This window comes from Phyllopteryx taeniolatus, chromosome 11 (assembly GCF_024500385.1).
Source record: "Phyllopteryx taeniolatus isolate TA_2022b chromosome 11, UOR_Ptae_1.2, whole genome shotgun sequence".
Lineage (NCBI taxonomy): Eukaryota > Metazoa > Chordata > Actinopteri > Syngnathiformes > Syngnathidae > Phyllopteryx > Phyllopteryx taeniolatus.
In genome coordinates, this window is record NC_084512.1 from 28,163,306 (window position 1) to 28,179,236 (window position 15,931).

Consider the following 15,931-nt stretch of genomic DNA (forward strand, 5'->3'; position numbering starts at 1 on the left):
CGTTCGTGTCGTCTGATCAAGTGCGAGGAGTTCAAGCCGTCAGTAGCACTCGCAGCAGCGGTAATGCGACTATTGAGAGTGTTTCTCATGGTCTGACCTTGCACACCAGGCAAGGATGAAGACGGCGTTGAAGGACGAGGAGCGAGAATTCCTGCAGGAGATATCCAGCTTCAACTGTGATTTCAGTCTCTGCGGGAGCTCAGAGATGAGCGGCCATACGCTCGCGGACATCCTCAACCTGGACATGGAGGTGGACTCTTTGTACAAAGGTCATTAGGCACACTTTTAAATGATTCATCTATTTAATCAATTATTTGTGTTTATTGTACAGTGGTACCTTGACTAACGAGTGTAATTTGTTCTTTGACCAAGTTTGTGACTCAATTTACTTGCCGAGCAAATCAATTTCCCCGATTGAAACCCTTAACTTAAACTTAAGTAAAGGTAGCGCTCTATTTCAAGGCACGTCTGCGCTGATGTGCACTGCTGCACGGCTGCTTGTTCACAGAAGATCCCGCTAAGGACTATTATAAAAAAAAATGTGACTAGCGACTTTAATTCCTGCTAAGAAATAGACAGCATTAGCGGAATCATCTTCATATTGTTTGGCGCGTGACAAGAAAGGAGCCCGGTGGAAGTCAAAGACAATGAACATTGCCAAAGACAATGTCCGTTTGTCCGTTTATGTTAAGCGAGAGCAGTCGTTTATACACGTTGAAAGCCTTTGAGCCGAGGTATGTGCTTCCGAGCAGAAAATATCTCGCCATAGTTTTCTTGCCTCACCTGTGCAATTAAAAGAGCAGAAGAGAACTCGAGATGGTGCGGTGTTACATGTGCGACTCAACAACTTCTTCTGAACAATGTTTCCTTTCGCTGACAACTATCCAAAAGGTTCCTGTGTGCTTTGATGACTCGGTTCTTCTCGCTGTCTCGTTTTTTGTCCCGACAAACTCAGTCATGGAGGAGATGATCCAGAGTAACTGTCACGTGAGCGACTTACTGAAACGGAAGAGGAGTCTCCAGCTTGAACTGCAGGCCCTCAAAAGCGTACACGCAGGTGAACTACCGTGGCGTCTGGCGTAGCATCCAAATTGAATCCGATCAATAATCCCGGATCGCCGTTCAGACTTGGAGCGGCAGCTGAGCGAGGCCAAAGAAATGACAGCAGTTCTGCGGGCCGAAAGCCACGCTGCCGGTCAGAAGGCTTTCACGGACAGCGACGTAGTCACGTGAGTGTTCAAATAGCGGTCGTCACATTAACATACAAGCAAATACGGTGCAACAGATGTCAAACTTAAAAAATACTTATTTAATAAGCCCCAGGAACATTTTGCACTTTGAACATGAACACACGGCTTAAATATAGCGAAATCAAATACATCAATCAAATACATTGCGCATACAGGTCTTATAGAAATTGTTCCGCAAAGTTTAAAAACTAACAATTCTAAAAGATAAAATATAAATAAATTGAAATGCAGCTGACCTGTACTTAAAAAAATGTACTGTAGTTAGCTTACACTTTTATGACAGACTAAAATGCTAAAAGAAATGAAATTTGTGAGGCGTAGGGATGCAACGATGGCACTTTTTTCAGAATGTACAAGTACTTACTTCTGAGTACTCGCCGAGTACAGATACTTGAATATGCCATGACGTCTTGCAATATTGATGAATATTTTTTATTTGAATCATATTTTGTTAGAAAAATACAAACCTTTACTGAACATGGAACAGGTTTCACTCAAATCAAAATTCTATCCACAATGAAATATCGTTCAAAACAAAAACTTGAGTATAGTAGTGTATATGAGAGACTGGTATCAGTATTGGAGCGGCTTACGAGTATAGACGTACAGTATCGGTAATCGGTAGTAAATTATCCTTATCGAAACGTATCTAATGCGACTCACCATCACATTACGTCCTTTCTGAAAACGGTAAAACTGAGTTTTATTTTTATTTCTTGACATCTTAATTTAAGTGGTGTTTAACATCTTTTTATACTTTCATGACAATTAAGAATGTAAAAATAAAAGATGTGTAAGTCAATGCTGTGACATGAATCAACCTCACATGACGCCTTTGTGTTTAAAGTGAACCTAGTGTTTATTAAAAATGTTTTTTACATGTTAATATATTTTCACACTTTGTAAGACAGCTAAGAATGTTAAAAAGTGAGACGTTTGAGGTTCATCTGTGATGCAAACCACGTTCACATTATACTGCGTAAAAATCATCAAATACGTTCAAATTACAACCGAGGGTTTTCCATGTTCATAAAACCTAAATGGTTAATTGCACATTCATTACTAAAATTTAAACAAAGCGTTTTTCATTATCATGTAAGCACTGGTTTACTTTTTGTTGTTGTTATTTTTTATTTTTTTGTACGTGTGTGACAGTAAGAATCCATCTTATATAGCATGTGGCACACACAAAAGCATCAGACCAAGCAAGAGCTCCTTGGCAGAAATAACAAAAAGTAATAAACTGCAGCTTTGTGTCAGAGGCTGTTTGGAGGCGTCCTGCTGTTGAAATATTCCAGGCCGAGTGTGCTGTGATGTTTAATTGGTTGTGAAAGCGAGTCCTCTCTTCCATCTGGGGGTGTTTGCTTCCTAATAAACGTTGGACATCTCGCCAGCAGCCTCCATCGCTCCTCTAACGTTAAATACGCTTGAAAGCTGCAGCTGCAAATCCATCTTTTAAAGACAAGGGCAAGTAAGCTGTGTTGCTGCTGCTGGCATCCTGCTGGCCCCAGTTTTTTTCTACCAATGTTAAAAAACCCATTTTGGCATAATTAACCTGTCATTTGTTCTTTAAACACGTGGAGAAATGAGGCCATTCCATTGAGGCCGTCAGCTTTTTGACACAGTCTGGATGAGGGGGCAGGCAGGTTGGAGCTTTTAGCGAAGATGCTTAGCAGCAGGCGCCCATTACAGACGTCCCAACTTCATTGGAATTGTAATATAATGTAAAGTATAGCGATAGACCCCCTCTATATCGTGGATTTTTAAGATACCATTTTTGATGCATTTTTACAGTGTACAGGCAAGTCTGAGTTTAGCGTTGCATGCCTTAAGTGTAGTACCACGTTGTACCACATCATGCCGGGCAGCACTGAGCTCTACTACAAGAGATAAAGCTTAAGAGTAAGAAGAAAAGCCAAAGAATTTCCCTGTTCTCACAGCACATAGAGAATATATGCCTGCGAATATTGCTGATGCCTTGTTTGTATGTGTTAAAATTGCAGTTGTTTGTAAATACTGTAACACCAATATTAAGTACTGTTAGCCCATCTACTGCATTTGTGATTGTATTTTAGTTTTAAGCTAGCGGATGTTATACAAACTTGTATGGTTTGGTGAAACATTTTGGTGTCTAACTCATCTATATAATGTTTAATTCTGTTTTGTTTTACTGTATTCTCTATTTGTATGTGTTGATGCTGCAGGGTTAAAGTAGCAGTTTTTGAAGGTTGATGATTGTGTAACATCTGTGCTAATTTTAGTGTTTAAGTATACAATGTTTAATTGTCTTTTCGTTTCTTTTTTTTGTCAGTTTCACAACAAACTTCAACTGGGAGTGACAAAAACAGCGTAAACAAGCACACTTTTTGCCTTTTGTCTCAAGTTCAAAATATAAATTAAGCTGTCTTGAGTTAAAAGTAAGAAATGTCTGCTTTCTTTAACAAATATGAATTTGAAAAATAGCAATCTAGTTTAACAAAATCTAAAAAAAAAAAATAATAATTTGAGTTACAAAATGTGTATCAAAACCAGAAACAACAACACAATGCAAACAAAAAAGGTCATCTGGACGTAAAAAGAAAAACCATCGCCTCGCTGGCATTAAGCAAGCACAGAGACCAGGAAGGAGGTTTACGCTGGAGTTTTATTCAAAGGTTTAGCGTTCAATAAGAGTCAGACGCAATGTTAGTTTTGTCCTAAACGGAGAACAACTTCCATGACGTGACGTGACTTGTCATGCCGGCTTAGCCGGGCGCTAAATGAACGTGACTGCCGCTGCCTGTCGATGCTCCGCGAGGTTGATGCGCCTTTATTTCATTGCGGACGGAAAATCAGTAGACTTCCAGGAAGCAAGGAAGAGTCATTGTTATTGCTAATGCCGCTACTTTTGATGATGTTTCGCCATTTATTCATTGATATACAACCCTCCACTGTGTGTGGGATGAATACTGCTTGGACACTTGGACACACAATATTCATATTAACATGCAAAATAATGTTATACATTGATTCATATTTATACCTCTTTGCATTCATTGTTTAAATGTGACTTTAGATAATTTGACTACATCATTAGCACATTGTCTCCAATACCTAATTAAGTATCACTGCCAAAGTGCCAAGATTACACTTCCCACTTTGGAATGATTGTAAAAACATGACAGGCATATTTGAGAATAAATAGAATACTTAGCATATACCAACCTGCAACGTCTTAATCTTTTTTTGTTTTTTTTCAATTCAAATTTCTTTTAATCCCTCTCTCAGTGCTACTTTTTGTTTTTGTTTGTACGTTGTTGGTTGTACTATATTATTAGTACGACAATATACAACGTATACAATACAATGTATCCGTAGTACCTACTGTATCATATCGACTGCAACGTATCTATCGTACTACTGTATTGTACTGACTGTATCCTATCGTATCGACTGAATGTAATCCATATACTCCTGCTACTGTATCTTCAGTAATCTATATAAAAATCCACTTTTTTTTAATCAAAGTGAGCCTGTTGACATTCTGAGGAACAATCTAGGTTGTTTGTATTGTGTCTTTGTCACGCTATTGGCTTTTGCCAAACCCCCACCCACCCATGAGCTGACCCTAAATCATGCATGTACATAGCGTGTCCTCTTCATCAATCAGCCTCATTAAAAGCCGCCCTTCATTAGCCCCTCCGTCTTATTGCCCCCCAGGAAGTGCTGAGGATGTGCCTCGGCTCATTCTTATGATGACCAGGCATCAATCCCGCCCCGGGCCCGGCCACGCTGTCTCTTTAAGTGGCATATTTAACTCTCTGCGTATCGACTGGTGGAAATTGAATGTGTGTCAATTTGAATGAGTGCTGGAGTCGTTTAAAAAGTGGTCAGTGTGCACATTGTTTCCCTCTCACAAAAGGCACAGGCGGAGGATTTAGAGCCGTGCGTGTGGGGGATTTTCTTCCCACTATACAAGACAGTGCTGATGTACAGAAATGTTATATAAACAATCGAAAATGGCAATCTTGGGCATGTGGGGGTTATTCAACAGAAAAACAGAAATACCCCTGTAAAAAATTTTACTTTATAGCCTATCAAAAAAACATAAGCGCTGCCCTTTGCAAAAATGTAATTTTGCCTTAGTTGTCCAACTGTTTGATTACTTTCCAATTGAAAAGATGGAGGCGTTCAAAGTGCAACTCAACCTTCAAGCAGTGAAATTACACCACCCAAAAAAAAGACACTTTTTTTTTTTACTTTTACAAATGGGCCACACACACTTTTTTCATTTTTACCATTTCATTAGGTATAAAATGAGATCCAATTAAAAAAAAAAAAGCTGAGGATAGTGCTCACTTTTGATTGACACAAAAATCTGAATTTAGGAATGGTAAACCCGAGATAACCTTAAATGTGTAATTTATTGGGTAACACAATCTCATGATGATGTGTTGTCCGTAAGTTCTTTTCATTTTGCATTAAACTCGCCTTTTTGTTTGGCCAGGCTGAGGAAGGAGCTGGAGATGCACCAAGAGGGAGACATGGAACTCCTGCTGGAGACCCTCAAGATGGAAGTACAGCACCTCCAGAGCGTACGTACTCCGTGATGTCATCATTGTTAGTTAAGCCAAGATCGAGGTAGCACAGAGAGTCTCCATTCTGACGCAGCGAGTATGTCACGGTACACCACACCAGTGGTTATTTTTAGACTTTTAGTCATGTTGTCTTTTGAATGTTTTTCCTTATAGAGGGTGGACAGCCGGAAGGGCGGCGAGAAGACTTAGAAGCTGCACATTGTTGTTCTTGTTTGTGGAAAGTAGGTTAACAGACAAGTTGACATCGTTACCATGGTGCGATGAAATAAGTTGGGAAATACTCAAGTCTATGTGTTCCTTTTGATACAAAAATAGTGCAAACTTGGAACCTATATTGTCATTTATATTGATTTGCAATTTAAGTGTGGTACACACATATGTGTGGATTTTGAGCCCTATTCCTTCTTTTCCATCAAAGTCAACAAAGGCCTGAATATAAGTTGTCTCTAAAAGATGTAATTATCCTGTGATTTGGGAAGTGAAGAGATTGTTTTATTTTTTTTGCTCGGAAAATGGTCGGGCTGACAATCGTAAATGTTACTTTGATTCTCCATTCGAAAGTCATTCCGTTCCATTGTCCACCTGTGTGAGGAAAAACAACTCAGGTCAATATTTCATTTAAGTATAGATCATTGGGACTGGGTAATGTACTTCAGTAAATGTAGTCTAAAATTAAGTTTATCAAAGCATTGCTGTAAAATGAATAAAGATAATGAGCCCATATCGCCCTGTTGTGATGCTCAGCGAAGTCGAGGTGTTCAATTATATCAAAGTAGCCTGAAAAATCTCTTCAATGTGGCTTCCTTAACGCTGATCTCGCCAACTAGAAATCAAATGAGTTCAAGTGGATGTCTTTGTAGTGTTGCTAGTCAGTGGTGCTATGGTGTCCTCTAGTGTGCAGCGTGTAGAATGTCTCTTCACTAACATGTTGACTTGAGGTGGTCGCCTCAATAAATGTAATTATTGTGTTTACTGTTAAAGAACATCACAAAAATGGGAAGGTTAGTTCAGCTCAGTTTGTCAACTTGTTATAATTAAACTTCTACAGTTGATGTTGGATGGAGCACAATCTGGGACCTTTTTCTCCAATTACACAAATCTACCTTTTTTTTTCACAATTTAAAACAGTTTGCAGGTGTCGTAATAGCATGCCAGTGAAATGCTTTTATCAAAATACCCCAAGGATTAAGAATCATAGTTTACAACCAACATCATTAGCTCGTTTTGAGGAGGCAATCCTGTCTCATTGAAATGAGCGACATACACGTCGGCTTTCCTTACCATGACATCCTGGAGTGGAGCTTATGGGATTCTGATTAGTTGTGTCAAAAAGCTAGCATTTTCATTGGTGAAGGCAATTCACTTCATACCTAGTGTGCACGGACACATCTACACGCACAAATTGACAAATGGGGTCAACAGCTTCACCGAGGAAGCAAGTAGAGGCCGTCTGTTCTGCTGACCTTCCGCTGCCACGTCATGGGTGGAGAAACTCGGTGTGGGCCCAGGTTTTATGTAGCCAAAATGTGACATCACAGTTGGTCAGAAGTGAGTAGCTCACTCAGACACAAACAAGAACTAGATACAAGTTTTTTTTTACTATCACACTTGACAGGTGGACAGGTACTCCAGACATGCAACTATTTCAATAGAATTAGTCACATTGATTAGGTGATTTGAAACTCATTTGCACTTTGTAACAAGTATTGTTTTATTCAGAGGCCAAATTGCCCAAAGTTTAAAAGTGAACATTTGATTTCCACAAAGTTCCTTGTACACTGGGTTTGAATTTATCCACACACCAGGCACAGTGACTCGATGTCTCCGTTTACGCCGTCGTGACGCTTGAGCTCCTCTGTGAAGTCTTGAAGGATGTCGCTCTTCGTTTGTTCGCTCCGCTTGGTGGTCAGGCAGTCCTCGTCTTTGGCAAAGTACGCCGTCTCGGGCCCCACCGCTCGAGTCGCTTCTAGAGGCAGCAGAGACGCGACAAAGAGTGGCAGTATTAATAGAGTAGTTTAGTTATTAGTATAGTGTAGTAGCAGAATTCAAGACTGGATTGGTGACAACTACACGTGGTACAACGGAGAAACGTCCTAAAAAGTCCTTCCACTCTTTCACCCACCGTTACAAAAAGCCAGCTTGTTTCCACCTACGTACTGACTGCTCCACTTGTAACCTGTCGCCGCGCTACACTCTTCAAACACGCGACTTCTCCTCAGGAAGGCAAAGTCGTAACCCTGCGGGAGGAGACAAGCTCGTCATGTCAACTTCACCCACTTCTCCTCCCCCTGATGTGTGACGCTTACATGGTTGCACATGGGTTTGCAGTAGCGAGCGTTAGCCACGGTGGCGCACACCAAACCTCCGTTTTCAGGAACCTCGGGCTCCGGGCATTTCACGGGCTCGGCTCCTTGGCATTCTGAATGTAAACGGCACTTTTGACAAGTCAGGATTTTCAAACATTGTTTTACGTGTGCAAATGTCACAGCGAGGATTTCTAGTCAGTTTATCGGATGGTGAGGAGAGTGTTCATCCATTTTCAGCAGCACCAGACCTCATTAGAATCTGGTGGCCAAGTCAATATCAGGGCACACAGACAAGCATTCACACTTGCACTTATGGACAATTTAGTCTTACTGTAAGTGAAGCTAACATGTTTTTTGGGAATGTGGGAGGAAAAAAAAAAAAAACCTGTAGCTGAGATTCGAACCCCCAAAATGTAAGACAGACGCGTAAACCACTAACCAGCGCGCTGCCCATTGAGCAGACTGTAATACAGGTATATTGACTGTCTGTTGTCGTACTGGAGGCAAATAAAGATGATTCTGATTCTGATTATTGTAACATTAGGTTGCTAAAATGAGGAGTGAATATTAGGAATTGTGTGGTACTTTTCCATCTTGCACTGAGCTCCATTTCCCTTTTCTCTGGTTGCATCTGCAAGAAATGCATAAAATAACCAAAGAAAAAGCAACATCACTTGTAGACTTACTCCTTTGTTCAGAATGGTAACGTCTCACGTGACATCAAGACTGTGACATTTTTACTATTTAACCATAAGATAAATGTCGATTTCTCACCTCTTATCCAGAACTGCACTACCAAATGACAGCAAATGTAATGATTCTTATTTGGCACATTTTGTCACTTCAATTTATTGAAATCCGTTTATGCAGTACCAATACTGTTGACAAAGCAAATAATTGAGCCATTTGTACTTTGTGGACGCTCTACAGATCCTTTAAACATGGGATTAATTGTCCAAAATGTTCTTTTAAGAAGTAGTTTGAGCTTTTTTACCTCTCAGCTGTTGTGTGTGCAGCACCTCAGTCAGATTCCTCATGTAGACCAGCAAGGTCGCCCTCTGCTGTGGGGTCCAATTCTGCTTTATGCTGCACTCTACTGCCACCTGGTGTATCATACCAGGAACACATTTTAACGTGCCGTTTTTGAGTACATGTCCAAACATCCATCCATCCATTTTCTGAGCCGCTGCTGGAGCCAATCCCAGCTATCATCGGGCAGGAGGCGGGGTACACCATGAACTGGTTGCCAGCCAATCGCAGGGCACATAGAAAACAAACAACCATTCGCACTCACATTCACACCTACGGGCAATTTAGTTAACCTACCACGCATGTTTTTGGGATGTGGGAGGAAAACGGAGTGCGGGAGAACATGCAAACTCCACAAAGGCGGAGTCTGGGATTGAACCCCGGACCTCAGAACTGTGAGGCAGATGCTCTAACCAGTCGCCCACCGTGGCACCAAGTCCAAACAGTAGCTTCATAATTTTATATTGGGGTGCATTGCACCACCGGAACGAGGAGATTTTGGGCCACGGGAAGAGTTGTCTAAATAATTTGTGTCAGGGTTAGTGCTTACGAAAGATTCAATAACATTTGGTTGGGGTTTATAAACTTAAAATAATCTGATTTTTCACTTTTAAACATCGCCAGAATAATTTCCCATGGTCGAAACATTTATGCATCCTTTTTCTATAGTCGGAGGACCTACAAGTACCAAGAACAAAAAGATCCTTGAACTTGTTAGACATCACGCGCTGGACCTTAGAAATACCTCGAGATCAGAAGTTAGGTCCTCCAGCAACTGAGAGCTGCAGTTCTTCATTTCAACGTCATCCTGTTGAGAGTACGGAAACACTACCAGAAGAAAAGAAAAAAAAAAAAAAAAAAAAAGACATTGTCTCATCGTAAACATTGAAATATACATCTCTTTCTGCTAACATTACCTGCTAGCAAGCAGAGATACGCCAATATTCCTTTAAGTGCCATCTTTGTATGTTGTCCAGCACAACTAAAACACACCAAACAGAGGCAGTGAATTTGTTGACTCAGCCTTTGGGAGCAAAGTTTACAGAATTGGTCAATAGTGAAGTCAACGTTCATTTCAAAACAGCTAGTTCATGGTCGCTTTTACCCATGCAGCATGGAAATGAAATGAAGATTCTTCTTAATTGGCAAAATTAGCAGAAACAATTGGTTCTTGGTACCTTTTGTTCTGCATTGGAACTACATTCCAAGGTAATCTGAACATTTATCAGGCTGATAAGGCAACGCACCACACCTACCTTGTTGCAAATTATAGTAGAGTATTTTCAAGTATAGCTTTTTGTTAGGTTTGATAGATGTCCACCAAATGTAGGATGTAGGATGAACCTACTCAGCTGATGACAATGGGAAGCAGGTGCCGCGCTCACCGACGGTCACCTTAACGACTGGAAAAACACAAACACATGGGGCTCGTCTCATTTCTCCTTTGCTACTTCCTAGCTCCTCCCACCAGAAATTCCATCGAGGAGATGCGGATATTAACAGAGGAACAAGGCGGGACGAGGTAGGAATGTTTGGGGGAATTGAGACCATCATTCCTCAATGACATCATTTCATTCCATTAGCAATGACATGACACCATTCACGCGTGTCACAAATGAACCGTCTGTAGGATTAAATTCAAGTCCATTATAATCAACACACAACTTTGGAGATGCAAAGACGATTGTGATTGATCTATGCCGAGCCCGTTTCCTGGGCCTGTCAAAAATGCCAAGCTCCCGAGGAAGGTCTTCATTCAGCCTGAAAGGGGAATTTGCGGACTGGAATGCGCACTGTTCTTCTTGAAATTCCTGGTCGGGGCTTCTGGCGATGTGTGTCCTGATGGCGGTGCTGTTAGGCCACGCTATGAGCACAGGCAGGCTACCGCCACTCAGTGAGTGAGTCTGCAGCGTTAACGCCATATGTCAGCACGAAAGCAAACATCGCGCCGCCAAGCGCGTGAATAATAAAAGGTGATGTGATCCATTATGGATGCGTGACAATCAGCAGCCGCATGAATAATTGAAGCTTTTAGCAGAAATGATTGAGCTCGTTAACGCGCACAATTGTCTCTTTGCCTTTGATTCCAGCTGCCCCGGAGACTTGTCATCGTTTTCAGTGTGCCGCCGTTGAACTCTTTGCCTTTGCATTTCGTCTCTCCCGCTTTGTGCTGGCGTGTGTGTTTTTCCACCACTTTCATCCTGTCAAATCAGAGTGACGCTGTGCATGCTGTGATATGGCAGATACACCCAACGCTGTTAGTTGACTGGCATGTGGGTTCTCATCCATTGTGCTTATCAGTGAGCCATTAAGTGATTGCAATTGCAGTACATTTTGTCTTTTTAAAGACACATACGATTTGTGTGTGTGTGTGTGTGTGTGTGTGTGGTTTTCTTGGTGCTGGAACAGATGAACTCATTGACTGCCTTGGACGTTTCTATTCATCAACTGGAATTCAACCATTTACTGCCACCGACATATACAGACCCTTTCCAAAAAAAAAAAAATATCATGGAAAGGTTTTTTTCCATAATTCCATTCAAAAAGTTAAACTTTCATAGATTATAAATTCAGGGCCCACAATGTAAACAATTGTTACATAATTTGGGCTTCCATTTTGGGCTCTTGATAATATCCCATCGATTCTCAATGGGGTTTAGATCGGGCGAGTTGGCTGGCCAGTCAAGCGCTGTGATGGCATGGGCAGGGGCCAGGTCCTTCTGGAAGATGAAATCTGCATCTCCGTACAGATCCTCAGCAGAGGGAATCATCGAGTCCTCTAAAACATTTTGGTACACTGTTGCAGTGACCTTGGATTTGACCAACACCTGGACTGGACATTGAACCCCAAATCATGACTCACTGTGGATATTTCACAATGGACCTCAAGCAGGTTGGGTTCTGTTCTTCAGCCGTCTTCCTCCAAACCCTTGGACCTTGATTCCCGATTTTCCTTGATTTCATGGGAAAAGACGACCTCTGACCGCTGGCCTCCAGTCCGGTCCTTCTTCTCCTCGGCCCAGTTGAGACGCTTCCTACGTCGGCTCGGGCTCACAAACGACCCCCCCCCCCCAAAGGACTGGCTGACAACTTGAACAGCACCTACTGCAGATTTGAAAAGGACACTTCAGGAAGCATCCTTTGCCACAACTGCCCCTCACGCTGTCCAACTGCCCTGTGTCAAGTGTCGAGACCTTCAAGTTTCTGGGAATCACAGTTCTCTCGGGACCTGAAGTGGGAGACCAACATCAAAAAAGCACAGCAGAGGATGTACTTCCTGCGGCTTCTGAGGAAGCCCGGTCTGCCACGCTCCTGTTGAGGCAGTTCTACACAGCAGTCATCGAATCGGTCCGGTTCTTCCATCACAGTCTGGTTTGGTGCTACCACAAAAAAGGACAAACTCCGATTGCAACGGACAGTCAGGACTGCCGAAAAAAAGGTCTGTACCCACCTACCCACCCTTGAGGACTTGAACACTACCAGAACTAAGACAAGGGTATGCAAAATCCTCTTGGATGCTCCACATCCTGGTCACCACCACTTCCAGCTCCTTCCCTCCGGTAGGCGCTATCGAACAATGCGAACCAAAACCAGTAAACATTCCAACAGCTTCTTCCTTCTTGCAATCTTGCTTAAACAGTTAACTTACAATTCCATTGTAACATGCTGTCAATTTTGGACATCTCTTTTAAGACACTACTACATTATTCGTGCACTCACTGTAGTAGTCTCGTCACTCTGCACTATTTGCATATTGTTGACCTATACTGGCCACTCGTGCTTGAGAACTATTTGCACCATTTACACAATTGTCACTGTTCCCGATTGTCACACTACTAGTCACTTTAGACTGCTTAAATTTCCTGAGGACTCTGCACCATTTGCACACTTGTAATTGTATTAGCATTACCACATCATCTGTAACCTTTCATTGCTCAGTGACTCTCCAAACTGTGGTTTTATGTCCCCAAAGTATTGTTTGTCACAATGGCTGCCTGTTGTCGTACTACAGCTGCTCCACCTACTAGAGACAAATTCCTTGTGCTTTTTTTGACTTACCTGGTAAATAAATCTGATTGTGATTGTGATGGTGGGATTTCATTATTTTATTACTTGGGGGGGGGGCAAAAACTCACAAGTCATGGCACCTCTGGACTCACTCGAGCTGGGCGATATTGCCTGAAAATAGAAACTATTTTTTGTCACAACAATGAGATTTTTTATTTTTTTTTATTTTTTTCCCCCCTTCTTTTATAATAAAAGCAAATCATGACACCCCCCCCCCCCCCCCCCCCCAAAACAAGTCCTGCTTTTTGTCCCAGGCATTTGCTTTTTTCTCCCGATACTTCACAAGCTTCAAAACAAATTTTCCCTCCAGCATTAATGTAAAGCAACTTCCACAGAAATAATAGAAACATATTTTTGTTAATTTTAGCTAATTTGAGGAAAACGGATTTCATATACAAGTAAAAATGAATTGACTGCCAATCTGAGATTAGCCCTACCTCATTAGCATTCTGGAACATGCAAGGCTAGCGAGCCAGCGGGCCTGGTTTAGAAATGGCTAATAACATGTATTAGCTTGTTGTAATTACTTTTGTGCGTTTGTCGATGTCGTAAACACATTTTACAGCCCCACTCAGAGCTTTTGTGGGATTCGTGTGAAAATTGCGTCGGACGGAACGAAGTCAAACAGCCTTTTAATTCGCAACATCGCTCGGCTCTCCCGCCGTGAGCCATCAAACGGCCTCAGCGTGGCGGGAAGCCGCAGAACGTACTTTACTGCTTTACTCTCATTAATTACCCAGGATGTGAGTGTGCAGGTGGGATAACGTCAGGCCTCATAAACCACAAATTAAGAGCAGGTTTGTACCTTTAACGAAGACATATTATGCATTTTGTTTGCATGGGTTATTAAATACTGTACATATAGAATTTACCTATTTTTTTTATGTATCAAAGAATGACCTGGGCCATCTGTATAATATAATTATAATAATCTAAATAAACAAAAAAAGAATTTGAATTAAGTTACTTGTAGACATTTTGAATTTGTTTTTATTCATTTCTCATTAAATAATTCAATTTATTTATTGTAAATAAAGTATATTTGTAAAATAACAATTTGCATACACAGTATTGTTTATTTTTATTCAGTCATTGGTTAATTAAATCAAAGAACACAATTTAGACATGCAATGTATTTTACATATTCATTTTAAAAACATGTTTTAAAAATCTAATCTACGAATAGCTTGCCCCATTTAACCCTTTTAAAAATCAAATTGGGCACAAAAGTTTGCAAACCTCATCTCCTTTAAATTCTACTTTTGTAAGACTGGCGACAGTTTGACCCAAGAATGGATTATTCCCATTATTTCCTATGGGAAAAAAAAAACAAAAATCCAGAGGCATCTCAAAATGGATTGTGTACAACATTAATGGTTTGGACTAAATAATCCAGATGAGCCTGCGGTGAATTACGAGAACCTCGTCATCACAAGTGCACGACAGATGGCGGAAGCTATTAATTGATCAAATATTTACGCGCTGCAAATGGCTTAGCGTGCTCTTGTTTATCACCTGTCCTCGTCGCCTTATTCCCTACGAGATGTGCGAGCCTCCGCCACCTACTTGACTTTCTATTTCAAGCTGCTGCAGTCTTCTATCATTACTACTACAGTATATCATGCACTGTTGTGACTAAAGAAGAATTGACCATGATATCAATGCAAATATCTACACATCGACCAGTTCAATTTATGTTTTATGCAACAGGCAGCATGTCATGCAGTATCTTGAGAAAAGAACCATAACCATATTTCCATAACAGCATAGTCCGACTATCCAGGCAACAGAATCTGATTTCTTAGTTTTCCTTCTGAGATCAGTGAAGCATTGTGCAGTGAGCTGCATATCATGCACCAGCTTGACTAACTAAGCTATTTCTGTGACATTAATGTATGAATTTATTCATCCACAAGTTCAATGTCTTTTTCTTCTTCCGGAGTTAGTCAAGGCATAGCGGCAGGCAGCATATCATGCATTGTCTTGACTAAATGGTCTTAATTCCATGAAATTCATGTACGACTATCCACGTCCACAAATATTTTCTTTCTTACTTTTGTCCTTATTTACTTAAGCTAAACATAGCCGCAAGCAGCATATCATGCATGAGTGTGACTAAATTTATTATTTCCATGACTACAAAATCAAAACACAACTATACACACGCGTCTACATCTGTCTTCCTTTTTTTCTTCTTCCCGTGTATAGCAAAGCTTGATTCATTGCTAGTATCCACACTAGCATACGATATAACGTAAAATAAGCTGTGTATTGTCTATGCATGCAGTCCTTTGACGATTGGCTGAGGTGACAAAGAACGTTGACCATACAAATGTGTTGCAAAGAGTTGTTGCTGTTTTCCGCTGGTTAACACAGAAATAATCCAGCAACACAGTGTGTGATTTTTCTTCCATTTGCAAAAACAACAAAACAACAATTTGCCACTGCGGAGGCGTGAATGAATTAGCACATATACAAAACAAAAAGAGAAGTGGCGACCTGTTGGCTGTTGTGGACTAGATTGATGCGGCTAATGTGCGCTAAAAGCTTTTCACACTACTACTCTCTATGAAACATTTTGCCATGCTCACGTTTGAACGAAGACTTCTAAATTATGCCACCCGTGCGCCCGCATAGAAAGCGTGTGCCTAATGCCTTCTGCAGGTTGCCTTTACCCGCATTTCCATACCGGAGAACACAC

General features: G+C 41.1%; 2 protein-coding genes across 9 annotated transcripts in view; one reads left to right on the top strand and one right to left on the bottom strand.

Annotated features, from left to right (window-relative positions):
- Positions 1 to 15,931, top strand: part of ccdc172 (coiled-coil domain containing 172) — a 90,725-nt gene that overhangs the window by 5,494 nt on the left and 69,300 nt on the right. For 4 of the 6 annotated variants that reach the window (XM_061789863.1, XM_061789862.1, XM_061789864.1 and 1 more), the window contains exons 5-8: positions 110 to 269; positions 956 to 1,057; positions 1,127 to 1,229; positions 5,737 to 5,824. In XM_061789863.1, coding sequence (XP_061645847.1) covers positions 110 to 269; positions 956 to 1,057; positions 1,127 to 1,229; positions 5,737 to 5,824 — 453 coding nt within the window. Of the gene's footprint in view, positions 1 to 109; positions 270 to 955; positions 1,058 to 1,126; positions 1,230 to 3,561; positions 4,559 to 5,736; positions 5,825 to 5,980; positions 7,361 to 15,931 lie in introns of those variants that run through there. The other 2 variants (XM_061789866.1, XM_061789867.1) reach the window with 2 other exon arrangements.
- Positions 7,514 to 10,588, bottom strand: si:ch1073-126c3.2 (uncharacterized protein LOC555816 homolog). Of its 3 annotated transcripts, none has more exons than XM_061789870.1 (7): positions 10,419 to 10,588; positions 10,080 to 10,144; positions 9,908 to 9,990; positions 9,128 to 9,236; positions 8,134 to 8,246; positions 7,950 to 8,064; positions 7,514 to 7,793 (listed from the first exon to the last, which is right to left on the bottom strand). In XM_061789870.1, exons 2-7 carry the CDS (start codon positions 10,120 to 10,122, stop codon positions 7,618 to 7,620), a joined length of 639 nt encoding a protein of 212 aa, XP_061645854.1. In that variant the 5' UTR covers positions 10,123 to 10,144; positions 10,419 to 10,588; the 3' UTR covers positions 7,514 to 7,617. The 3 variants fall into 3 exon arrangements, with proteins under 3 accessions (XP_061645854.1, XP_061645852.1, XP_061645853.1); XM_061789868.1 differs by lacking the exon at positions 10,419 to 10,588 and adding an exon at positions 10,341 to 10,369; XM_061789869.1 differs by lacking the exon at positions 10,419 to 10,588 and adding an exon at positions 10,268 to 10,293.